This window comes from Saccostrea cucullata, unplaced genomic scaffold (genome assembly GCF_032062105.1).
Source record: "Saccostrea cucullata isolate Sc308-1 unplaced genomic scaffold, CSIRO_AGI_Scuc_v1 ctg7767, whole genome shotgun sequence".
NCBI classification, from domain to species: domain Eukaryota; kingdom Metazoa; phylum Mollusca; class Bivalvia; order Ostreida; family Ostreidae; genus Saccostrea; species Saccostrea cuccullata.
The window spans coordinates 13,925-40,888 of record NW_026933049.1 but is presented as its reverse complement, the minus strand read 5'-3'; the positions used below and the strand labels follow the sequence as shown (position 1 = coordinate 40,888).

Genomic DNA, 26,964 nt, shown 5'->3' with positions numbered 1-26,964 from the left:
TTCTTTAAATTAGGTCGCTGTAGGATGCTGTATTGCATGCGATTATGTAAAATGCGTAATCATTAAACCAGCATGTGCTCGCCATGTTTTACTGTAATTTTAATGAAACGAAAAAACGGTCTGTTTCCGGAAACTCTGTAATTTTTTTATCTATATATTTAAATTTTAAATATAACATTCTTAAAAAAGTGTAATATAATGTATAATTTTCAGATTTGGTTTCTGCATTTATAAATCTAAACAAACCATTCTGTTTGTTGATCCGAAACATTTTTATCTGCGCAATATAACTGTATAAATCGTTTATTACTTTTGATAGTCATGGCGTTCAATGTCATATATCTGTATAAACTCGGACATACATGAGGTTGAAAGTTTAGCCTAAAAATAATTGAATAAACTTGACATTGTGTCTTTATTGGGCCAGTAGTACCATGTGGACAGAGTTTACAACCTGCCTAATACTTGTATTTGCTTTTGTTTGCTTCTTTTTCCACCGTGATCAGAAACGTAGTGATAAGCCTACAAATTGCATGAAATATGGGTATCAAACATGTGATTGAATATTCGAATACAAGTTTTCCATTCGAATATTCATGAAAAACTATTTTTTTGGAAATGTTCGAGCAACCGTTTCAGCTCTAACACACACATTTCAATGGATAGCACTGTAGCTCTCTGGTTGTCCATCCCAAATTTTTCAAAGCTGCAGCTACATATCAGTACCATGGTAAAAAAAAGAGGAAATTCCAAGGGGGTGGGGAATGAGAGTTTCTTTCTCTGAATTGCTGAACTCTGACAGGTAACAATCTTGATTTATTATTATTGATTTCTGTTCATGAGTGCAATGATTTCTTGTATTCTCATCAATGTAGCAGTTTTGATGTTGTGGTATGGCATTTGATCAAGAGATTGTTGGTAGGAATGCAGAGCAGCTCGATGATTCCCTGTCACCTGTTGACAGATCCCTAGAATCTGCCAGGATATGTCTCTGAGCTGTACATTTATATATTTCCCCTGATCATGGTGGACCAGTACCTGTAGATCATATAGAGCTGTTTGTGCTCTCACTGGGTCTACATGTCTGTAACACAAGATCTCTAACATGTGTATGAAAACATAGGATGGGATAATTAATCCAGGAGTTCCACACTGTAACCCAGACTGCTGTTCTGGCACTAATTCATTGATGTAACAGACTTGATTATCAAGTTCAATATCCCATGCCACAGCATGTCTCATATTTGTAGACCAGGACTGTCCCCCCAAGGACTGATGAAGCATGTACCATACTGCATCCATATTCTTAGATAAATTGTGGACATGTATTACGTATGGTTGTGCTAACTTCACCTTTGTCATTTCTAAAACTGATAGGACTTTTTTATATCTAAGTGTCTTATAGTAAAACATTGCAATGTACAACATATCAGAAATACACCCAAACTTGAATGCTAATTTCAGCATATAACTGGATGTTTTATTAGCTATATACACCTGCTTGTTTACAACTGAGCTTGTATATACCTTGAATGGTGCAAAAACGATTGGAAGCTTGTATAATATAAAAGCAGTGTTCTGGAGTACAGTGACTGTAAGTTTCTGTAATAGGAGAACCTGGTACTGAGTCAGGGGTAAAAATATCAACTTCTCTACAGCACTGAGGTACCTCATACATATGTGTAGGTCTGGTGATAGTATTTTATTTGAATACAATTCATCAAGTAGATCTATTTCAAACAAAATCCTGGAGATTAGCACATGCTTATTTGTATCAACAGATTGTCTGGGATTTTGAAGGACACGTATAACACTGGACCAGATAGATGGAATATGAAGCAGTGATACTAAACCCATCTCGTACAATTTATGAAGCCTAATGAATAATTTCTTTTGTGCTTCACCATGAATATTACTCAGAAACATGTTGTTTTCTGGAATAAAGAAGTTTGGACATACCCCCTCATACACCCATTGAAGGATAAGTTTAAAACAGACCCAGAAACACTGAAGAAGATTTCGTGTATGACATCGAGGTATTGTGTTTTGTTGAATCACCCAGAAAACTGCTGTCTTCATGTGATATGAACACAGTAATTTATCTTCTTCAATTAATCCTTCATTAATAGACTCTTTTAAGAACAGTTTTAGCAGCCCATAGGTTAAGAATTGGCAATGATTCATTGAGTAGACAAGTTTTTGTTCTGCTAAAGAGAAGGAAATTCTCCATTCTTTGTCTGTGTGTTTTCCGAGTTTGTGTCCTATTGCTACAAAGTGGCATCCACTTCTGACTATGTCATTAACAATAAAAGACGGAGGCCATGAGTGACATCTGTTGATCCATTTGGAGGCAGGAGGGGGCCAAACATCACAGACAAAACATAGGGCATGGTCATACTCTACACCCCCGTAAACACCACTACTACACGGACCATGTTCCTTAAAATTAGGCATAACTGTTGAACATGTTATTTGTCTGTATATGGAACTGGATATATAGAATCTGTCATTTATTCTCACACATGCATTCTGTACACATTGACTGTGCGTTGGTGTCAGTAATTCAAGTAAAACAAATCCTGGTGGGCTTTCAGAACAATCACAGAGAATCAGTGTTTTTCTACTTAAGTCATAATTCTGAGCCTGGTCCAAGTCCCAGACTACACAGTGGTCATGTGGCCAAAACATTGCGTCCATATCTGACTCCTCTAGTCTGAATCCTTCTCTGCGACTGCCACTAGTCATCATCCTGTATTCTTTTCTTGTATTAATTACTGGTACTTGAACTCTCATCCTTTCCATGAACTCCTCCATCTCTCTCCTCATGATCACCGTCTCTGAGGACCCCACTTTGTGACTCAGTCCCACAAACACAGACTCTGAGAAATGCTGTAGACCCAAGTCGCTGCATAAAACATTCAAAATAAATATATAAATATGGTTAAAAAATAGTTTTTGATAAGAAAATTGTTTGTTCCACTATTAATACAAGGTATTTTGATTTTAATTCAAGTTTTACAGGTCATTGTTTTTATTGTACAACACCTCAATAAATACATAAATCATACAATGATTTAATTTTGATTGTAGATTTGATTTAAAAAATTAATCTAAATTCTATAATCTGAAGAAATATCGTTTGAAATATGAACAATTTGCGTTTTATATTGTCTTGCATTGAAAATTAAATTAACAGGGTACATGTTATGTAGAAGATGTTTTTTTTCGCGGTTTATAAAGCAGCCATTTGTATAATTTGTCATTTTCACATTATAGAGGTACATGTTCCTGTTTTTTTTACTTACAGCCATTTGTAGAAAGTCATTTTAACATTAAAGTTCTTGTTTCTTTAATTAAAGACTACTGCAAATCACTTTTTATTCACGAGCACTTTGTTTTAGCGTAATTACGCGAGACAGTGGAAAATTTAATTCCGTATGTAATTTTATGATTATATAAAATAACACAATTCGCAAAAAAATTGTCTCGCTAATCAAGAGTCAGTTACTATCTCACTAAAATAAGGTATCGCGAAAATTAAGTGATCTACAGTTTAATTAGAAGTGGAAAATTCCAAATGTATACTTCCAGTTTCACAAACTATAATAAGAAGTGAAAAATTACGGTAATTGATTTTTGAGCCATGAGCACATGCAGTAGTTTTGTGTTAAAACACGTGTATAGGACATAATTAATTAACTGATAATTAAAATTATTGAAATAGGCACCCCCTCCCAAAGTGTAACTCAGGGATCACACTGTAAAATATGCTTCAAGTTGGTCATTAGGGCATGCTACAATAATAAAAAAAATGTATTTTTTCAGCATAAATAAACATTGAAGCTAATGAATACCGGTATGTCAAATGGATTTGGAAATCCCACCAACTTATTTGTTGAATCATACATTACTCTCATTACTCTTACTTTAATCCTCTGGTATAGTTGAGTTTTTTGGCTCACCTGAGCCAAGTTACTAATCTGAGCATTGTGGCCCATAGGCCTATTGTTTTGTCCCGTCAAACATTTGATAATAAGGTTTAACTGTAGTTGGAAAAAAATGAAATGTTTGTCCCAGCCATTTTTTTTTATTTAAATCTTTTTTATTATCCCATCATATATTAAAGTACAATGCTTAGTGCCAGGGTTGGGGCCCTGGATTCACTATGCTTACAGGGTTACAACACAAGCTTATCTTATGATTGGACAATTTTTTTTTGTTAACCCATTCACTCATCATTCACTACAAAGGCATGCATATGTCCATATCAGTAGCTAACAAAGATATTGTCAACAGAAAAAATACACATCTGAAAACTGCAATTCTGTAGGTAATAGCAATTATACAACTTAATCTACATACATGATTTTCGTCTTAAAATGTTATCTCATTCCATCGTTTTTTGAAGCTGTCCATATCTCCAATTTTCTTATAAATATATTTCTCACAATTAGAGTAATATACAATTTCTTGTTTGACTCTCTCAAAAGATAATGTATTTTTCTTTAGTTTGGTTCTATAGATATACTTTTTAATTATGATTTTGCACAAATTCTGCTTCATATGAATTTATTCAATAGGCGCAATTGGTACTCATGGGAATTCTAATAGATTGTTGGAAGACCTGGTCTCCAAAAACCACATAGATATTGTCAATCAGAAACTCAAGCATCTTTTTTATGTCAACTTCAGAGTACTTGTGTGTGCAATCAGAATGTGTTTTAACAAAGTAATTTTGCAAATGAACAATGACCAGGTAAGTATTACTGAAAAAGCAGCTGTTAATGATATCAAAAAGCTTGGACTTTAATTTATCGCGGGGAGTGGTTGTGTATAAACTTAAAAAGTCGTAAGTTTTTAAGCTCTTGATTTTTGTGTATCTTGTGATTCCAAATTGTCCAAAAGTTCTTTGAAATTTTTGAGTATCCACATCTGATTCACACTACTTCTTATATATATATATTGTGGGATTCTGCAAGCCAAAAATAAACCCATACCAGATACACTGATTGTGATGCTACTATTAAGATATGCAATTCAATATATGTTGGAAAAGATTAAAGTACATAAAAAAATCCCCCTACTTAACTTTGAAAGTATGAAAAAATATCAGGAGACACAGATATAAGGTTTTATAGCATAAAAAGGGGGTCATTTTTCAACGTGTGTGGAGTCGTAGAATTAATGGTCTGGAATGTTTTTCTTCAGTCGCAAAATGACCCCACTTGCCGTAGAATATTGACCCAGGGTCATTTTTCTACGTAGAAAAATGACCCCCTGGTCAATATTCTACGAGGGTCACTTTTCGTCGTTACACCGGAATTGATGTTTAGAACTAAAACAAAATCCTTTCTAGGATCAGGAATGGTGTCTTAGAGGACCAAGGCTTCTCATAGGACAATGAAGTTTATAGAGGACTTTCACACTCCGCGTAAAACACATAGTTAATATTTTTATTCAAAATTTATATCAGTCAATAGTGTAACTTGTTTATTTAATAAATTAAAGGTTTCGAATTTTGGTCAATTTGATCAAACAAAACATGAAAGACATCTATAAATATTTCTTAGAAATATCATAACAAAGATTTTTTGCTTTTCTATTCCTGCAATTTTTAACACTGAAAATTACAATAGAGATTTTTTTCGCATAAATACACGAGAATGGAAGTCGGAGAATTAAACTTCTATTATAGTCTTTTTTAGTAAGAGGAACTATAATGTGAAAATGACTTCCTACAAATGGCTGTGAGTAAAAAATAAAATCTTCTACATAGTTACATGTATCTTTATATCAATCAATACAGATAAGCATGTTTTTCTTCAAATTCTAAAAATCCTTATATGATAAAATATTTATTTAGGTGTTGTACAATAAAAACAATGACCTGTAAGATTTTAAAATTAAATACCTTTTGATTTATAGTGAAACAAAATTGTTAAAAAACAACAGTTAAATGTTTTTACACATATTTTTTTTTGTGCAGGGACTTGGGTATACAGCATTTATCAGAGGCTGTGTTTGTGGAACTGTGTCACATAGTTGGGTCCTCACAGACGTGATTATGAGGAGAGAGATGAATCTTCAAATTTATGATAGAACAAGTAATGAAAAAAAATGAAGCAGACAGAGTGATTATAAGTGGGAGTTACAAAGAAGAATTCAGGCTACATGGATCAGATATGGACCTAATGTTTTGGCCAGGTGACCACACAGTAATATGGGACTTAGATCAGGCTCAGAAGTACGACTTATATAGAAAAACACTGGAATTCTCTGTGATTGTATGCCAAAATATTAATAAAACCAGGATTTGCTTTACTTATTATGACATAACACACAGGAAAAGTGTAAAGAATGCTTGTAATGAAATAAATTACAGACTCTATATATCCAGTTCCAAATACAGACAGATTACATGTTCAGCAGTTATGCCTAATTCTAAGGAAAATGGTCCATGTGGTAGTAGAGTTATAAAATGGGAGGAGAGTATGATTTGCCCTATGTTTTGTCTGTGATTTTTTCGCCCCCTTCTGCCTCCAAATGGATAGACCGATGTCACTCTTGGCCCCCATCTTATGTTGTTGAAACATAGTCAGAAATGGATGCCACTTTGTAGCAATAGGACACAAACTAGGAAACACACAGACAAAGAATGGAGACTTTCTTTCTCTTTGGCAGAACAAAAACTTGTATATTCAATGAATCATTGTCAATTTTTAACCTATGAGCTGCTTAAATTGCTCTTAAAAGAATCTATTAATAATGGATTAAGTGATGAGGACAAGCTACTGTGTTCCTATCACATGAAGACAGCCGTTTTTTGGGTGATTCAACAGAAAACAATACCTCATGGGTTTCCACAAAATCTCCTGGAGTGTTTCTGGATTAGTTTTAAACTTATTCTTAAATGGGTGTATGAGGGGCTGTGTCCAAACTTTTTTATTCCAGAAAACAACATGTTTCTGGGTAAAATTCATGATGAATCACAAAAGAATTTATTCAAGAGGCTTCATAAATTGTATAATAAGGGTTTAGTATCACTGCTTCATATTCCATCTATCAGGTCCAGTGTTATAAGTGTCCTTCAAAATCCCAGACAATTTGTTGATACAAACAAACACCTGCTGATCTCAAGGGTTTTGTTTGAACAACATCTACTTAATGAATTGGGTTCAAATAAAACTGCAATATCAGACCTATATCAATGTATGAGGTTCCTCAATGCAGCAGAAAAGATGATATATTTACCCCTGACTCAGTACCAGGTTCTCATGTTACAAAGACATACAGCCAATGTACTCCAGAACACTGCTTTCATGTTATACAAGCTTTTAACCATTTTTGCACCATTTGAGGTATATACTAACTCAGTTGTAAACAAACTGGTGTATATGGCTAAAAAGATATCAACTTATCTTTTTAGCCATATACACTGAAATTAGTAGCCAAGTTTGGGTGTATTTCTGATATGTTGTTTATTGCAATGTTTTACTACAATACACTTAGATTCAAGGAAGCTATATCAGTTATAGAGATTATAGAGATGACAAAGGGCAAGTTAGCACAACCATATGTATTGTATGTCCATCATTTATCTATGGATGGAATACGTTACATGGTTTATCAGTGCTTAGGGGGGCATTCCTTGTCTACAAAGATGAGACATGTTGTAGCATGGGATTTTAGTCTTGAAAGTGGAGTCTGTTACATGAATGAATTAGTGCCAGAACAACAGTGTTCGTTACAGAATGGACACCATATATTAAATATCCCCCTCTATGTGATGTTACACATGTTAGAGACATTGTGTTACAGACATGTAGACCCACTGAGAGCACAAACAGCTCTAGATAATCTACAGGACCTGGTTTACCATGATCAGGGGAAATATGCACCTGTTAAGTACAGAGACATATGCTGGGAGATTCTAGGGATCTGTCAACAGATGACAGGGAACCATCAAGCTGCTCTGTACTCCTACCAACAATCTCTCAGACATACATCAAATTACATACAAACTGCTACATTGATGAGGATACAAGAAATCATGACACTCATGTACAGAAATCAATAATTCTCACGATAATATATCAAGATAGTTACCTGTCAAAGTTCAGCACCTCAGAACTTTTCTTTTAAGAATGAAAGAAAATCTCACCCCCTCTGCCCCTTGGAATTTCTTTTTTTTTTCATTTTTAGCATGGTATTGATATAGCTGCAGGTCTGTAGCTCGCTTGTCTGAAAAAATTGGGACTAATGACAAAAGAGCTACAGTGCCATCCATTGAAATAAGTGTGTATTTAATGCGCACGAAAAACTGCTCTGTTTTTCAATTTATTTTTTCGAATATAATAAAACTATTGCTGTTTCTTAGGACAATATAATGATTTAGTCACCTAGAGTATAATATTGTTCTTCAGAGGTGGCTAAATTGTCGTATTGACTGAAAAAAACAGCAGCTGCTATAATTGTTGTATTAAATGATTCAATGAATAAATGATACAGCTCATTACTCGTTTGCATTTGTTGAAGTCCAAACCAACTAAGTATAAAGAGAGAAGCAGAGTTACAATGAAATAAACCTCACCAGTCGTATTAAATTCAAATGTTTTAATCTATTTTTGTGACCATGAAAGAAAAAAATAATGTCAGGCTCTTTTATGATAGATTTAAAAGGATGGGGGATTACATGTATTGGGAAGAACTGACAGCTTTAAAAAGTCAAACATTTTGTTTAGAAAAAGTATCAGAGGGAGGAGGAGGGTCAAGAAACAACCACCACAAATTATATATCCACTTAATATTAGTATTATGTTTACATGAGTTAAAGTCGACAGCAGGTGTAAAAGCATTTCAAAAATATTTGTATCAATTTGGAATTTCCCAATCTTTTTTAGATCAATGTAGAGAAAATAAATCCTTATATTCACCTGGAACGTCACATAAAGGTAATAAGGTAGTATTTTTTCTACACAGTTGGATCTCAGCTATTCAGAATGATAGAAATTATGCAATTTTATATAATATATATAAATATTCCTAACTGTGGGTACCTTACATATTATTCTTCTTCTACTTACACAATAACACTCTATGTACAAGTCATGAACGAAATGTGTTGGACTGAATTTACTTGCAGTTTTAGGAAATGTTTTGTTGTGGAAGTAGTGAAAACATATCTTGGAAACACACAATTTGTAATATATTTTTAATGATGGCAGCTAAAATATATTGAGAAAAAATCGAGCAACAGCGCACTTTTTGGTGTGAAATAAATACACTCTTTTTCAATGGGTGGCACTGTGGGTCGTCCATCCCAATTTTTTTTTAAACCAGCATGCTACAGACCAGCAACTAGCTATTAATATTACGTTTGCTTATTATCAAAAGAAATGGGATTTTTTTTATTCCTATGAAAACCCACTATGTACATTATTGTAAAGAAAATTTTATTCTTTGTAAATTAAATTTGTTGTTTTTAATTGAGTTTCTTGCTTGTAAATAAAATTTGTGAAGGGATTATTTATTTCAGTAAATTCTTATTCCTTTCATTTCCTTTAATATCACACATGATGAATAGAACTTTATTCTCCCACAAGATGTGTTTGTGAAACACTGATGCCCCTGTATGGCAGCTTATGGAAAAGGTTGAATTTTCTAAAATGCAAGTTAAACTCCAAAGTCAAAAAGTCAAAATTGTTGGTATCCAAAGAAAGGTCTTGTCACATGGAATACACATGTGAAATATGAAAGCCCAAATTCTACCTGTTCAAAAGTTTTAGGCAAGGTTAACATCTTTTAAAAAGTAGATAAAACTCTAAATTCAAGGTCAAAAGGTCAAAATTATTTATATAAGTTGAAAGATTTTGTCACAATCAATACACATGGGAAGTATGAATGCCTCGAAGCCTGCGGAATTTAAAAAACTTTGAGAGATCAAGAGTTTGAGTTTTCAAGAGTCTGGAGTTTTCTGGGTTCATGGGCGTTCCAAACCGGGGCTGGGGTGGGGGTTACTTTTTTTGCAAATATATACAAAATATAGACATTGAAAATTGGATTTTTCCTTTTTTGTTGGTTTAGCCCCCCCCCCTCCAAATTTGCTTCCGGCGGACGCCTAATGGGTTTGTTGACTGGTTTTACCATTAGTCTTATCGGATTAATATTTTCATGCGGTACTAACCTTTTACACGTGCTTTTATAAAACAACGATTTGTTTTCCTATTTTAGATGAATATTAAACTGAGTAAAGTAAAAAATCTAAATCGTCACTTTATGTTTATTTATTTATTCCTTGTAATACGGACATCGTACTACACATAATTCATATGAAAACGACATTTTACAAAGTCGTACATAGCATTAACTATTCCAAACATGATCATTTAACGAAGTTTTCTAAGCATTTGTCCTACAAAAGTCGTCATAGTTTCTACATCTTCACATTTTGTTAAACATTGAAACTGCCTCGAAATAAAAAAAAAAAATCATTATTTCGTCTTGGAATCAATTACTATTTTTCCTTTACACTGCTTCTAGTCGATGATAATTATTTCACAACATAAGATTAATTATAAATTAATTATCACCTTGCAATATAAGTGTCAGCTGAATAAACATCCCCCTTTTCAAGACCCGCATCTTCTGCCTGGATCTATTTAAATGTCCATGTAATGTTGCAATTATATAACCCTAACCCTAACCCTGAGGTATCGAGGGTAAATTCCAGCAGAATATGTATAGCGGGACTGCATTTTGACTTTGAGGGATCAAGATATTTGAGACATCAAGAGTAAATTTTCTAAGTTATATAGGGTAATATTTTGAACTGGAGATCAAAGTTCGTGTCACTAAGACTTACCTTTATAATGTTTTAATAAAAGTATTGTACACCCTGCTTATGAATGGATTTTAATAAAGAAGGATAAGAGCATTTCAACTGTAATTAAAAAAATGTAATACATATTGCAATACAGTTGAAAAATCGCAATATATTGCAATTCCCAACTGATACCCAGCCCTAACAAACATCATCTCTCACTCACCAGATATGGTCCAGTGTTGTGTTGGGAAGACCACTCTGTAGGAATATACCGCGGATTTCCTCCCCTGATACAAAACCATTCATGTCAGCATCAGCCGCTTTAAACATATGGTCATACTTCATCTTGTCCACAGGGTTCACGACCCACTGAAGTGCCAGCTAATTACAGAGGAATTATACAATAATAAGGCGTCAGCTGATAGCAGAGGAATTATACAATAATTAGGGGTCAGCTGATAGCAGAGGAATTATACAATGATTAGGGGTCAGCTGATAGCAGAGGAATTATACAATAATTAGTAGTCAGCTGATAGCAGAAGAATTATACAATAATTAGGGGTCAGCTGATATCAGAGGAATTATACAATAATTAGGGGTCAGGTGATAGCAGAGGAATTATAGATAATTAGGGGTCAGCTGATAGCAGAGGAATTATACAATAGTTAGTAGTCAGCTGATAGCAGAGATATTATACAATTATTAGGAGTCAGCTGATAGCAGAGATATTATACAATAATTAGGGGTTAGGTGATAGCAGAGGAATTATACAATAATTAGGGGTCAGCTGATAGCAGAGGAATTATACAATAGTTAGTAGTCAGCTGATAGCAGAGATATTATACAATAATTAGGAGTCAGCTGATAGCAGAGATATTATACAATAATTAGGGGTCAGCTGATAGCAGAGGAATTATACAATAATTAGGAGTCAGCTGATAGCAGAGAAATTATACAATAATTAGGAGTCAGCTGATAGCAGAGATATTATACAATAATTAGGGATCAGATGATAGCAGATGAATTATTAATAATTAGGGGTCATAAGGTAGTGCAAGTTGCTGAATGAAGTTATATATGGTTAACTTTTTTAACTAAATGGAATTTTTTATTTCATTAGAAATTAATTGAGGAATCTCATCTTAAATTCTAGAAGTAAATTGAGCAATTCTCATCTAAAATTCTAAATGTTAACAAAGAGTTGTCCTCATACATATTATGAGCTGAGACCCTATAACTAACAGCGGGGAAGTCTGCCCTCTGGAGGCGATCCTCTTGCTTCCCCTGCTGGCAGGACAGGAACTCCACCAAGGGGGCTACTTTACATGTAGTTCGCTTTGAGGATGGGACTAGCTGAGGAGGTAATGATTGGGGTATTGAATTCTTGTCCAGGGCCTTGTAAACCAAATGCATGCAACGAAAAGAAATCAAAGTGTTAATTGAACTCAAAATTAAGTCTGTACTGAATTTGACATTTGATTTTACCAGCTCAGAGAGATTTAACGATCCTTAATTTACTCTTCTAAGTATGTGAACCATAATGTGAGAATTCCTCTGAACTAAGTGGGTGCTCTAGCTTCTGCTCTTGCTTCTACAAAACAAGCACTGATACAAAGCAGTATAATTTATTGAAAACAGCAGTGAAATCTTTATTTCAGGGTGTTTTAGTCTCGTTTCCATATTTTACTGTTTTGTTTCACCTTGGCCTTTTCAGCTTCCTGTGAACAAACAATCCACGTATACAATTAGATAAAACATGTAGTATTTTGATAACATGAATATATATTTCGTATTGTGACCGTGTTATATAGATGTAGAACAACACAGTTGGTACAAGGGTTCAATTTTTTATTGGACCCAGTTCCATTGGAATCAGATAAAGAATAAACAATCAATGAATGAATTCGCCATATAAGAAATAAAACACAATAGGGCATTAAACAACATAGTCAGTTGTATGCAGTTCTCACAGATCGACACGGATTTCACTAAAAATAGATTTGACCAATTGTTCACAATTCATGAATGCATAAAAAAAGGGAAATAACACTTACAAATTTGAAATTGACAAAATCCTGTTCAGAGATAAATTTACTTAAGTAAAAATAATTAAGCTAAGTATATTTAAACTATAAACAAGGAATAATTCCTATAGCGTTCCAGTTTATGGCTTACTAAGCACAAGCATATGGTCTGCGGGTTCACATTTCTAAATGTACAAATCTGAGCCTCTATATAAAGAATAATCACAGGTTCAGCCTTGATAAAATCAAGACAATAGCTGATTGCAAAAATAATAAAACTGTTCTTTCAAATTAAAATATCTTAATCTAGCGTTATTTCCATGCATACAATGAATGTAAAATTTAAGGATTCATGATCAAAATTTTGAAAATGTCTTTGTTGTAGTATTTTTTTTTATAACACCTTCAAAATTCTACCATGAAGCATTGCATAATTGTATCTTAGTTTAGAATGCTGCCTGACGCTGAACCCTTGCTTTATATGTTCCACTCGTCAAATGTCTCAAATAATTTGTCAGATTTCTTAGTTCTTAGTACATGTGCTTGTATTATGGAATTTAATCCTTAAAAATATTGCTGAATTAATTCTATGTATCATATTTTATTTGCTTCTCGTTCAACTTATCGATGAGGGGAGTATTTTTTAAAAGAGCCATAGCGCATTTGATAGTCACTTTCGCCTACTCTAGTAGTAATTTTCTAAATACATTGTTTAACCAAAATTTTGTTATACCATGTTAGCTTATACATGCCTTAAAGCAAATCACACAAAAATAATATTCAAATATCAATAGTTCCCTCATATTATAGATATAAAAATCTTTCAGTTTATATGGAGAAGATATTAAATACTGAGGAACCCCCTAAACTACGACAAACTGCATGTAGCAAAAGACCATCCTTAATCAGAAAAACATCTTCTGAATACTAGTGATTTTTTTTTTGGATATGAATGTACATCATTACATTTGGATATTTTTGGTTAAAAATGGTCTTCATATTAAAAATGTTGAAAATATGTAATAAAGACTCCTTTTCTTCTAAAATTATTTCAAGATTCAACAATCTGTCTTAAATTTATCCATGTCATTCTTACGACTTCGTGGCGTAGTGGTATAATTTCTTGATTGAAAACATCATGATCGAGAGTTCGAGTCTCACAGTATGTGTTTCTTGTCTACGATTTATTTTTTTTTTCCTCTCTGTGCATTTTTACCATGTTTTCTTTTATTATTTTATAATTTATGTATAAATAATGTAAGAGATATATAATACACCATTACACCTTGAAAGTATTTCGGGTAAAATTAAACTATTCACTATTTTAACTATTCTAATGACCCAAAGTTATGATACATATAGCTGCTAGCTTGTTTTATTTTTTTTTTAATTTTCGAACAATTTTGTTCAGAAAAAGAGTATTGAAGAAGTAAAATTATTGTCATGTAACAAACTTGCAACTATAAAAATATAACAGAGGTCCACAAATGATTACATTCATGTAGTTTGATTTTGAATTGAAAGGAACATGTATCTATTAATAGAATCTTCGGTAAGGCAGCTATGGCTCTTTTTGAGCATAGACCTAAAACGAAGGGACTGCCGACTTATGACGTCACAATCACTATCTTCTTGCGCTTGCAGCGCCCTCACCGGGATGTATAGAAACAGACTTCCTGTAATGAAATCAATGTAGTCGCATCATGATTTTTTGCATTCTTTAAGGATATAACAACAAATTAGAAAAATCAATCACTTATATTAACTTTCCATGACGAAATGATCTCGACTGACTACTTCGGAACTTATAACTTTACGCTGTGGAGTCGATGGAAACGATTTAATTGCAGACATCAGCTGACTACGACGTGACATCTCTTGAATGCTGTCGATTATATATTTTACGGTAGTACATAATTTATATTCTTATTTTATTTACAAAATAAGGAAACAATTTTCTACCAATATTTTTAAAACAACGACCAATTTCATATCTATGCTGAATTGATATAAACTGATAAAATGATAAATGCATTGTGAAGTGCTGTTCAACAATTTTATAATAATAAATTGAGATGTTCCCGTTGGCAGTTAATGATCTACATAATTATGTATTTTTAAATAGTTAGTTATAACTCATAAAAGATTTATTTTATCGTGTTAATTCAGGATTACAGCATTGTCAGTGATCAAAAGATTGTCTAAGAGATTTTTTTTATTTTTTCCCCACAGGATTTGTACATAGCCTGTCCACTTTTCAAATGAAAATAGGGGTCTGCCTTGAACACCAAACTCTATGGAAAATGTTTGAGAACATGTACCATGCCATGTACCATCTCACTCTGGTATAAAAAGTCAAATGTGAAAGAACAATGATTGGTTACAAACCTGCACAGGATTAAATCAACAAAAGTGCCAAGTGGTGTGTCCCATGTATGCAAGAATGAGTTGCACATAACTGGTTTTCAATGATTTAATTATCATGTTTAGAACTCTAATTTTTTCAACTATACTGTGTATATCCAGATTGTGATTACTATGAACTTTTGTATATCATAACTGAAAGACAAACTGCATCAATATAAATATTAAATACACTGTAATTTAATATGACTGTAATGAAATATTATTAAAATCATTGTTTTATTTTAAACTTTTCCACATTTTTATTTATTAAAAAGGTTAATCAACTTAAAGCAGTGAAAAGCACTGATAATTAACATTAATTATGCATGGTTTCAAATTGTATATGAGAGTTACTTCTTGAAATTTCTGAAGGTGATTTTACAGTTTAAAAAGTCAGCCATTTCAAAAGTGGGTTTGTATAAGTGATCACTGCTTTAGATGTACATGTATGGCATATTTAATGTCTTTTTAAAATAATGTAATCAATCATAACTGCAAAGTACAAAATAATAATAGCTGAGCATCATGTTCAATCTTATCAGCAGCCTTGAAGAACAAACACTAGTTAGTAATTATTGAATATACATGTATAAAAGTTCTACTACCACTATGATTAAACTGTTTGATCTTTAACCCACTGCCTAAATAGAAGTTTTAACAACTTATTAACTTACTGTAGCTCAAAACACACAGGCACTTGTAAATCTTTTTTTTTTGGTCTTTTTATGAAATTATACTCCCTATACCTTGTTCTGTAGTCAAGGAAAATGTTCTTTTTTATTAAAAGAATCATATTTAAATGGGATCAACTTTTCTTCTTTTATAACTATATGCATTACAAGTTTGTGCGCATAAATATTGAACTACCTTTTAGCCCTGTGCTAAATTTCAAACCCATAAAAAGTTTGACAAGCAAAAAAAAAAAAGAGGGGGGTTGTTGTTAGGATCGAACTTCTTTCAGGACCAATTTTTTATCAAAACACTACCACTTTAGCACTTATCCATTTGTTGGTTTAAACTATATATAACGTGCCTGTCGAGAGAGGGGGGGGGGGTTAAACCCACGCCCCAATGACCAATGCCTACATCATATCTTTGCGAAAAAAAAATGGGGGGGGGGGCTATAGGCTTGTCAAAGAATACTCGTATTGATTATAAATGTCTACCTCCTTACTCATGTTACCGTACTATAGTCATGATAGGGTGCCGAACTATCAACGTTGTCAAACACTGCTATTAATCATAAGATCTTTGCTCTTAAAAAAATCCATGTATTAATAGGCTTATCTGTTTCTTATATATGAACTTTTTTTCATCGAGCAGCATCTTGAGCAACCTCGCATGAATTTTAAGAATAACAGCTTCTCTGTGATCATGGTACGTGATCATCTGTCATGTTAAATACTCAAATTGTATAGTTTTTTTACACATCTAAAAACAAGATAAATACCTCAAAAGCTGCTCAAGGAACTCTTTAGTGTATTAGTAAAAAGAATTTGGTACATTCGACAAAAGTTTAATTCATTCAATGCTATAATATCTCGACAATGTAGGTGTAAATAACGTTATCTTTGTAATGCCGGATGTTTTCTATACATCCCGGTGAGGGCGCTGCAATCGGAGGGAGATCGTATAGTGATATCTATTGTGACGTCATAGGAGTCGGCGGTCCCTTCGTTTTAGGTCTATGTTTTGAGTAACTTAAAATATTTAATTTGCATTTTTTATTCGATATTCTATTAATACATTGCATGTATTCATCATTCTCTGCTCTATTTTTATTGGTTCTTACTGTAAGTTTGTACTGAATTATTTATCATTGTAAATAAACTGTAAAGTTTAAAATTGTGTTGTTTATTTATGCTGATATTTCGAGTTTACTTGACTATAACCTCCTCGCAATTTTTAAAACATAATTACACACTACCCTCTAAGATTATTTCCGGGCATAATGACTTTAATTTGTAAACGTTCCAGCAAAAAACTTAACACCTACCTGTTCTGTCTACCTGATCTATAAGGACAGAGGGGGTGACCAGTCAACAAGGGATTCTTACATCGGTTTATTCCCCGAATGGCTACTCGGAAAAATTACGGGGCCGTCTAAGGGGTACAGGTAGACTTGTATGAATAATCTACCAGAATTTAAATAAAATAATTGGATTTTTTAAAAATCAATTTTCTCTATTTGAGCACTAGGATGAATAAATATTTTGTATACATATTTTTTAAATAAAGAATTTTACAAGCAAAAACATATTTAAAAACTATAAATTATCTTGAAGTTCTATTGTTTAGCAGCACTGATTTTCACATTATATATTAAATAGCACTGTTTCACTTTCATATCACACATATTTACAATATTTACAAGTCATTTAGTCCATCTCCATATATTTGTAGCTTGTGTTTTTCTTGCATAACTTACAACTTGGACTGCATCATAAGCAAGTTCAGCACATCATTTTCTTTGACACTTATTACGATAGTTTTGCTTATTAAAATTTCAAAGTGAACAGGTGCTTCATCAATTAGCTTATTTACTTAGGAATTTCTTAAAGATCAAAGTGATCTGTTTTTATCTCGAATTGTCTATATTTATTATAAAATTGAAACATAAACTTCTGTGTTTTACGATGATTGAAAAGAATGTTTAAATAATTAAAAATAATAAATAAATGAATTAAACTAGACAAAACTTTATAGAAATGCTTACTTAAGAAGTTATTACACAAACACAGACTGAATTTCTAACAAATTAAAATTATTGCTTAACATTCTGCTTAGAAGTTATTTAATTTATAGTGATAAATTCAGATAAATACAAAAAAACACTGAAAACAAATGAAGTTTTTGTTTTTACATTTTCATCGTTTCCCACTCTGCCTTCTCCCCTGTACTTATCTTGGTAATTCCATGGTTTGTCGGACGCCGTACAAATATTAAGTTAAGTATTTCCGTTTGTGCTTTTTCATAATTCATCGAATAAGTATTCATGAAGAACTGTTAGGGTGGTGCTCAGATTGACACTAGAAAACACAATCAATAGTTTAGATATTTGGAAAGGTCATTTAAATGACAAAGTATTATGCAAAGAAGACAAATAAAAAAGTTAAACAGTTAAAAATACAACAAACTAAAAGCACAATACCATTATTCAATAGAATGAGTTGTGGCTTCTTAAATACTCCAAAAACATTCCAAAAATGCCACAACCCCGAAAAAGTCATTCACACTGTATTGAGACTAGAGTAAACCTAAATAAGACAACAAGATGTTTTATTTCAAATTTAGATTTATCTTCTGACAACCAAATATTGAAAGTAGTAATCATAGAGAGTATTGGGCAACAATATATTCAGATTTTTATACTTAGAAATTCCAAGAAACGTTTGAACAATATGAAATCACAAGTTTTACCAAAATCACCAGCTGTAAAGCTGACGACTTTTCAACTTATTCACAACCATTCCCCACGAAAAATTTAAATCCAGTCTATTTGATACCATTGTTGAGTTCGATTGACTATAAAGGGGGAGTTTCGATAAGGCCGTTTCTCGGCCCACTTATTTTCATAAAAATAAATTTCAATTTATTTTTTCAAAATTAGTTTAGAATTAAAGATGAATATCTTAATTTTTGTTATTAATATTAACAAAGTTAATACGAGATAAATTCACCTCATATCAGACACAAACTTAGATGTACCCGCAAGTGTGTTAACATTAAGCCTATGGGAAAATATAAGAGGGTGGCATTTATAAATCGACTTTTAGAATATGAAGTGCATGAGGGACACTCACCTAGTTTTGCCCAGTTATTAAATATACCCTGCACACTAATAGTTTACAATATGACGAGTGTCGCGTGTGCACTTCATATCCAAAAAATGAAAATTGTCTAAAATTTGCATACCTAAAATTAGAACCTTCTGGTTACTTGATCATACACCAGGTTAAAATACTAAGCCAAAAGTAGCACATTTTTTTAAAATCAGAAATAATTCTCAAAAATATTAACAATAGAATACCTTTTCGGATACTGTCTTTATTTCCATACTTATTTCGTCGCCAGCATATAACGTTAACGTCACATTTTTAGTTCAACTACAGGGGGAGTTTTCTTAATACCGTCGGCATTGGCGTTCCCAGTTTCAAGCAGATATTTCTTATATCATCTAGTCCCTTGACCAGTAATTCCTTGTCTTCTGTCGGGTTTCAGATGCTGTGTTTTAAGCTAATATGTGTCGACGTCAATGTTTTTAAAGTAAGTTAAAGTTATTTTAGCAATGCCACTATGAGTACTTGATGACCAGACATGCTTCATGATGCATCTTCGGATGCACACTACCAGACTTGGTTCGGATGCTGGGTCTGACTTACCATTTCATTGATGAATGTTCTGAGTAAAAGTTTGACTAAACATGCACCGATGATATATTTAGGGTTGCACATCACCAGAAATGGTCCAGATGCCAGATCTTACTTATATTTTCTGACTGATTGAACGAAAGATGTGAAAACGAGTCCATTCCTTAATATTCTGTATCAAATATATATCAGAAAAAATATTATATCAGCCTTTTTTTCCGAATAGAAACTCGTGCTCCAATCTGCTAGAGAAGGTTCGTTATGTTTTTCCGTGTGGTTAATATTTATGTAGGGAACGATCGAGGTTAACTCATTTACCAAAACTTAGCACAATAATTACAAGTACTTCGGGAAAAAAAAAACCCGGGTTAAAAAATCATGTGCACTTTTGGGGCTGTATCCCGGGGATAGGGAAGGGGGTATATTTAAACTTTTATTTATCACGGGTCAAAAAATTATTTTCTATTTTTATGAGTGCAGCCCCTGGGGGGCAAAACAGCCTTATCGAAACTCCCCCTTTAAATACAATGTGGCTTATTCCTTTTTCTTTACTCATGGACAGCTAGAAGGCAGATTGTTGACAGGGTGTAATGAACAGCTTGCTCTCTACAAAGGGAATATGGCTGATAGTAGTATAAGGAGCCTAGATGGCCGGGTCAACTGAGTGCACTTTTGGGGCTGGGGGGATAGCCGGGTCAACTGAGTGCAGCCCCTGGGGGGATAGCCGGGTCAAGCCAGCCCCTGGGGGGATAGGGGGGGGATAGGTGGGGGATAGGTGGGTCAAGAGAGTGCAGCCCCTGGGGGGATAGCCGGGTCAATTCAGTACATATAGCCCCTAAATATAGGGGTGTTTACACTGTGTTTACATTATACACTACGCTGTTACTACGATTCATAACGCTGCTACTACGATTTTGGCAACTAGTCAAGAATGTCATTATGACGTCACGCATTCACAGTCAAAAGCTCAGCCTAGCCTAAAACCAGTTCAAACTGGATTTCCTCAAAACAATAACAAATAACACACAAGACCAAAACAAAAGAACACAGCAATTTTATTCAGAATGAAAATACAATCATACACTGTCTTCTTAATTTTTTCCCTCTCCTTTTTCTTGAGATTGTTTTTCTTCAGGCGATAAAGGGATGCGACAATGTACATACACTTTATAAATAGGCCTATCTGCAAAAAGTCCTATACGCTTCTTTTCTTCTCGAAACCTCTTTTCTTCCATTTGATGAAAACACAATCCAAGTTGAATTTTCCAGGAACTCTTCTCCGGTATATAAGGTTCAGTCAGGATCTCCAATTGGTATTTTTGATAACCGTAATATCCATTTTTTCTCTCCTTCAGACAGTATTTTTCCTCTCTGGTGTCATGATTTTTTTCATAATCTTCAGGATCCAATTCCACTCTTTTTACCAACCAAAATTTTTTGTACTTTAAATTCGGTGGCCATTTTAAATAATTTCTGTTGCGTTCATAAAAATTCTGGATGGCTTCCTCTTTAGTTTTCATCCATTTTCCAAAATGTTCTCCGTTAATAGACCAACAATACTCCGTTTCCTCTGTCATATTTTTTGTCTGCTCCATTTTTTTTTTACCTGTGTCCAATTCCAAGTACTCACACAGACTGATCGTCGATGTCCAGCTCCGCTTTATATACCTGCTGTGGGCCGTGTGCACGTTTTACCTACGTTTTTTTTTTATGCTGACTACACAGGTAAATACTTGGCAGCGATTCAAGTTTGTTTAGGGCCGTGTGCAAAAAAAAAAAATACGTTTTACCTACGTTTTTTTATGCTGACTACACAGGTAAATACTTGGCAGCGATTCAAGTTTGTTTAGGGCCGTGTGCAAAAAAAAAATATGCTTACCTATGCATTGTGACGTCATCCACTGTATAAATACTGCTTTTCTCCTACTTTCAGCTCATTCTACAGTCAGAGCCAGCTCCCTGCCTGTGGGGGGTCATGGATTCTACTAGAGAAAAACAGTTACATGCTCAGCGATTATTAGAATGGAAAAACAGGGAAAGAGAATTAGAACGAATTCTTTATGAGAAAAGAGAACAAGAGTTAAAGCTCCGGGAAAAAATGCTAAAATATTACAGAGAAGAGCTCAATTAGAACAACAACGACAACAACAACTACAACGACAACGACAATTACGGGAGAGAGAATTAGATCAAATTCTTGATGAAAATAAAGAGCGAGAATTAAAGCTTCGGAAAAGAAATGCCAGACTATTACAGAGAAGAGCTCAACTAGAAAAACAACGACAGCAACAGCAAAGGACTAGGGCGCATGAGGGGTCAAAGTTACCTATTCATTCACCACCCAAACCCAAGGCGATTTCCAAGTATTATCAGATGAGACTGCATAACAAAAAGGGCTCTACAAAATTTAAAGCGCATGATAATAGATATATCGTCCATTTCAATGAATTTCCAGAAGAGGAAAACACAGGATTCGTTCGGCGATTATTCAGAGACATGTTACAAACTTTCAAATCTAAAATGCAGTGTAATCCTAACGATTACCTCCGCCTGAACATACGTCACCCATCTTTGGATTCAGAGATTTGGTACGAGTTTACGCAATGTAAACATTTAAACGAAGACCTCATTTTAGATAAAATAGAAGCCATTCAACAATCCAAAAAGGAGTTCAAACTGGGCGACGGCTCCCTGGAATTCGATCTGTTACATGTCAAGTATCCCGAGGGAAGTGGTGGAGACAGAACCAAACATTTACAAGTGAATAAGGAGACTTTTAAGAACAATAAAAGAGCCATCGTTCGGATCGTCAATCCCTGGGATAAATTTTGTTTAGCTAGAGCCATCGTCGTCACTCGATTACACAGTCAAAAACCCGAACATCCAGACCCCGAATGGGAAAAACAATGGAAACGCATGAGATTAGGAGATGTAAGAGCCAATGACCAGAAGAACCAAGCCATAGCCCTCATGGAACAGGCCGAGTGTGATATCACTCAAGCTTGTGGATATGCAGAGTGGACGAAATTACAACAGGTGTTAGCTCCCCAGTATCGACTGAAAATATTTCAGTTCAAGTCTACTTCGACTAAACTCACCTTAGAGCGCATCTTCAAAGGCTGGGGAGATGGAACTTGTTTGAACATTTTGTTAGACGACCATCATTACGATGCCATCCTATCGATGCCGGGAGTAACGGGGAACCAATATTACTGTGATCATTGCGACGTGGGGTACAGGAAGGTCACAGACCATCGTTCCAAGTGTCCTCATCGCTGTACCTATTGTTTAGGACAACACCCTCAATGTCCCGATGAAGGGATCAAGATTAAATGCCAGGAATGCCATGGAATGTTTAAGAACAGGACCTGCTACGAAAATCATTTAAGACCCCATAGTAAGAAGACCACCACTACTGTCTGCAATTTAATGGGGCTATGCGAGAAGTGTCATTCCTGGATACCTAAGAAATTATTCCCTCATCACAAATGCGGAGGACAGAAACAGTGTAAGATCTGTAAGAAAATCGTCGATACCGATCATCAGTGCTACGTACAACAGAAGCCCCAGAAGAAGAAGAAGAAGGGGAAAGACACCTTAAAGTTTTACATCTATTTCGATTTCGAATGCACTCAGGAAACGGGCATCCACATCCCTAATCTGTGTGTGGCACACCGCGTCTGTCAACATTGCAATCACTTACCCATAGACCAACCCTGTCCTCATTGTCAACACATGGGACCCCGTCAGCACCTATTTCAAGGACCAGACACCTTAAAGAAGTTCATGGACTGGTTATTACAACCCACTACAGGTACTAAGAATTCCACTTTAGTACACGACGAGGCCATCGTCATCGCCCATAACTTCAAAGGCTACGACGGACAGTTCATTTTGAATCACCTGGTGCATTCCTCTTGCCTGAAACCTAACGTCATCATGAACGGCAGTAAGATCTTGTACATGGAAATATGCGGACTGAAATTCATCGACTCCTATAGTTTCTTACCATTTGCATTAGCTAAGATGCCCTCCGCTTTCGGATTCGACGAATTGAAGAAAGGTTATTTCCCTCACTTTTTTAATACGGAACAGAACCAGAATTACGTAGGACCTTATCCACCGGCAGCTTTCTACAATCCGGACGAAATGTCTATCAGTGGACGACGGGCTTTTTTTGAATGGTACGAACAACAGAGGGGAAAAGTGTTTGATTTCCAGAAAGAGTTTGTAGAGTATTGTGTCTCGGACGTCGACATTTTACGCCGATGCTGTGCAAAGTTTAGAGCCACCCTCAAGAGTTTGGTCAATGTGGACCCTTTCCAGGAATCCATCACTTTTGCCAGTGCTGCTAATTTAGCCTACCGTCGACAATTCATGCCTGAAGACACCATTGCCATCATTCCTAACCTCGGGTATCAACCGGCACGACAATATTCGGCTAAAGCCTGTCGGTGGCTCACCTGGATGAGTCAACAGACCGGATGTCACATACAACATGCCAGAAACGGGGGCGAAGTCCAGATCGGAAATTATACCGTCGACGGATACCAGGAAGCGACTCGCACCGTCTACGAATTTTACGGGTGCTATTGGCACGGATGCCCCACCTGCTATCCCAGTTTACAGACCGAAACTCATCCTCATCGGACCCAATATACTTACCAGCAATTACACGAAGAAACCCTCAGAAGGACTTTGACTTTGGAGGATATGGGGTATACCGTCCGTGGTATCTGGGAGCACGATTTCGATCAGCAAGTGCAAAAAGATGTGAGTTTACAGCAATTTGTAGGAAACCTGGACATTCCGGATCCTTTGAAACCTCGAGAAGCCCTGTACGGAGGTCGGACCAATGCCACCCGATTATATTGTGAGGAAGGGGACATGAGATACGTGGACGTTTGTTCCCTATACCCTTACGTGTTGAAACACAGACCATTTCCCGTAGGGCATCCCGAGATCATCACAGACGAGTTCCAGGACGTGAGAAATTATTTCGGTCTCATTCACTGTCGGGTCTTACCTCCCCGAGACCTCTATCACCCCGTATTACCTTATCGGACGGGAGGCAAGTTATTATTTCCCTTATGTCGCACGTGTGCCGAACGACAGGACTCTACGTCTCAAGATCGATGTCAACACACCGACCAGGAACGTAGTCTCACGGGTACTTGGGTGACGACCGAATTACATAAAGCCCTAGACATGGGATATACCTTAGATCGAATCTACGAAGTGTGGCATTTTAAAGAAAGCAGTCAAGAGTTATTCAGATCTTACATCGATACCTTCCTCAAGATCAAACAGGAAGCGTCCGGATTTCCCCCCGACTGTAAGACCTCAGAACAAGAACAAGATTACATTCGACAAGTGTTATACAAAGAAGGATTCATGATGGACATTCTCAGTATCGAGAAGAATCCAGTGAGAAGAACCATTGCTAAACTCTTTTTAAATTGTCTGTGGGGAAAATTTGCTCAACGCTTGTTATTACCCAAAACCAGATACTTGGACGAAGAAGAGGAATTACAGCAACTCTTACAAGATTCGACTCTCGACATCAAGGGCATGCAACTCTTAGACAATAAAGAGGATTCCAATAAGGACAAGATGCTAGTGAATTATCAAGACAAACAGGAATTCGTCGAAGAATGTCCCTTTGGAAACGTGGTCCTGGCTTGTTTTACCACCGCGCATGCCCGCTTACACCTCTACGAGACTTTACAACCTTTAGGAGATCGGGTCCTTTATTTCGATACGGACAGTATCATTTACCAACATCGGGAAGGAGCCTTTAATCCTACCTTGGGTAATAGTTTAGGAGAATGGACCGACGAATTAGACGGGGATCACATCATCAAATTCATGTCGGCAGGCCCTAAAAATTATGGTTACCGGACGGCCAAAGGAACCGAGGTTCATAAAGTCAAAGGAATCACTCTCAACTATCGTACCTCCCAGATCGTGTCCCTAGAGACTTTAGAAAAAATGCTCAAAGGAGAAATAGAGGAAGTGACAGTCCCTTATCCCAACAAAATCCAGAGGACTCGTGATCATGAGGTCGTGAACAAACCATTAGAGAAAAAGTATAGAATTGTGTATGATAAGAGACAATTGTTACCCTCTTATAACACTTTACCTTATGGTTATTGATATGTTCAATGTTGACATTGAATTAAAAAAAAAAATTGAATTGTTGTTTTATGTGTTGTTGTTTTTCTTCTTCTTATTCTCTATAAAAAGGGGAGCAATACAAATCAAAAGTTCAGTCATGACTGAGAAATTGCTAGATCAACCCATGCGTTATCCCCAGTATGCTCGGCTCTCAAAGAGAGAAGCTACTTTTGAGCAGGGATGGCCAGAACCTCTCTTAGGAAAAATACCAGACCTAGCTCGAGCCGGGTTTTACTACAGGGGAGTGAAAGATAGCGCTACCTGTTTTCATTGTGGAATGATTTTTAGTAATTGGGATCCCGAGGACGATCCTTGTGTAGAACATGCTTATTGGAACCCCAATTGTCCTTACATCAATCTGTATAAGGGACGAGGATGGGTGATGAATGTGTTTATTACGTGTTTAGATCAGCAGGGATATAAACCTTTACCTGAGATTAAACCTCTACTGAACCCACAACCAGACGTCCAGGCTCGAGGAAAATGTCACATTTGTTTAGACGAGGAATTACAAATCGTTTTTCTACCTTGCGGACACGTATGCTGCTGTGCTTTGTGTGCTCCTTCCTTTCAGTTTTGCCCCATCTGTCGAGGCGAGATTCAACAGTCCAAACGCCTATTTCTGTGTTAACTATAAATAAGACCCTGAACCCAACTTTTCTTTCATTGATCAACATGTATTCCGAGGAGACACCCCTCCCTTCTTTTCAATTGAAACACGAGTTTACCATGGTGGTTGCTGGACCCTCGAAATCGGGCAAAACAGAATTCGTCAAGACATTAGTGAACAATCTAGACTGGATCACCCCCATGCCCGAAAAAATCGTCTGGTGTTATCGGGAATGGCAACCCGCTTACACTTCTTTAAAAGAGAAGGTATCTTTCATCCGAAATATTCCAGAAGACGACGAGAAATTAGTAGCCAATTTGAGTGTGCCCCATTTACTCATTTTTGACGACATGATGGGAGGAAAAGCCATCGAATCGATTGTGGATTGGTTTACCCGTAAAGCGCATCATCGGAATACCAGTGTGATTTACATCACTCAGAATTTATTTGATCGAGCTGCCTCTCATCGCACCATTAGTTTGAATGCTCATTATTTAGTCTTATTCAAAAATCCCAGAGACAAATCTCAGATCAGTGTGTTGAGTCGTCAGCTAG

At 35.4% G+C, this 26,964-nt stretch overlaps 2 protein-coding genes across 2 annotated transcripts; one reads left to right on the top strand and one right to left on the bottom strand.

Moving 5' to 3' along the window:
- Nucleotides 1-822: 822 nt before the first annotated feature.
- Nucleotides 823-3,325, bottom strand: LOC134237108 (uncharacterized). The gene is made up of 2 exons (XM_062719208.1): nt 3,306-3,325; nt 823-2,905 (listed from the first exon to the last, which is right to left on the bottom strand). Exons 1-2 carry the CDS (start codon nt 3,323-3,325, stop codon nt 823-825), a joined length of 2,103 nt encoding a protein of 700 aa, XP_062575192.1.
- A 19,213-nt stretch (nt 3,326-22,538) lies between these two features.
- LOC134237107 (uncharacterized) lies at nt 22,539-25,778 on the top strand. Its single transcript, XM_062719207.1, has 2 exons — nt 22,539-23,139; nt 23,644-25,778. The coding sequence occupies exons 1-2, from the start codon at nt 22,539-22,541 to the stop codon at nt 25,776-25,778; spliced, it is 2,736 nt and encodes a 911-aa protein (XP_062575191.1).
- The last annotated feature ends 1,186 nt before the right edge of the window (nt 25,779-26,964 follow it).

Coding starts and splice junctions, on each gene's coding strand:
- LOC134237108 (XM_062719208.1), bottom strand. CDS start 3,325: ATGACTTTCTACAAATGGCT. Junction 2,906..3,305: donor ATGACTTTCTACAAATGGCT/GTAAGTAAAAAA, acceptor TGTTTTATGCAG/CGACTTGGGTCTACAGCATT.
- LOC134237107 (XM_062719207.1), top strand. CDS start 22,539: ATGAGATTAGGAGATGTAAGAGCCAATGACCAGAAGAACCAAGCCATA. Junction 23,140..23,643: donor ACAGAAACAGTGTAAGATCT/GTAAGAAAATCG, acceptor CATTTGCATTAG/CTAAGATGCCCTCCGCTTTC.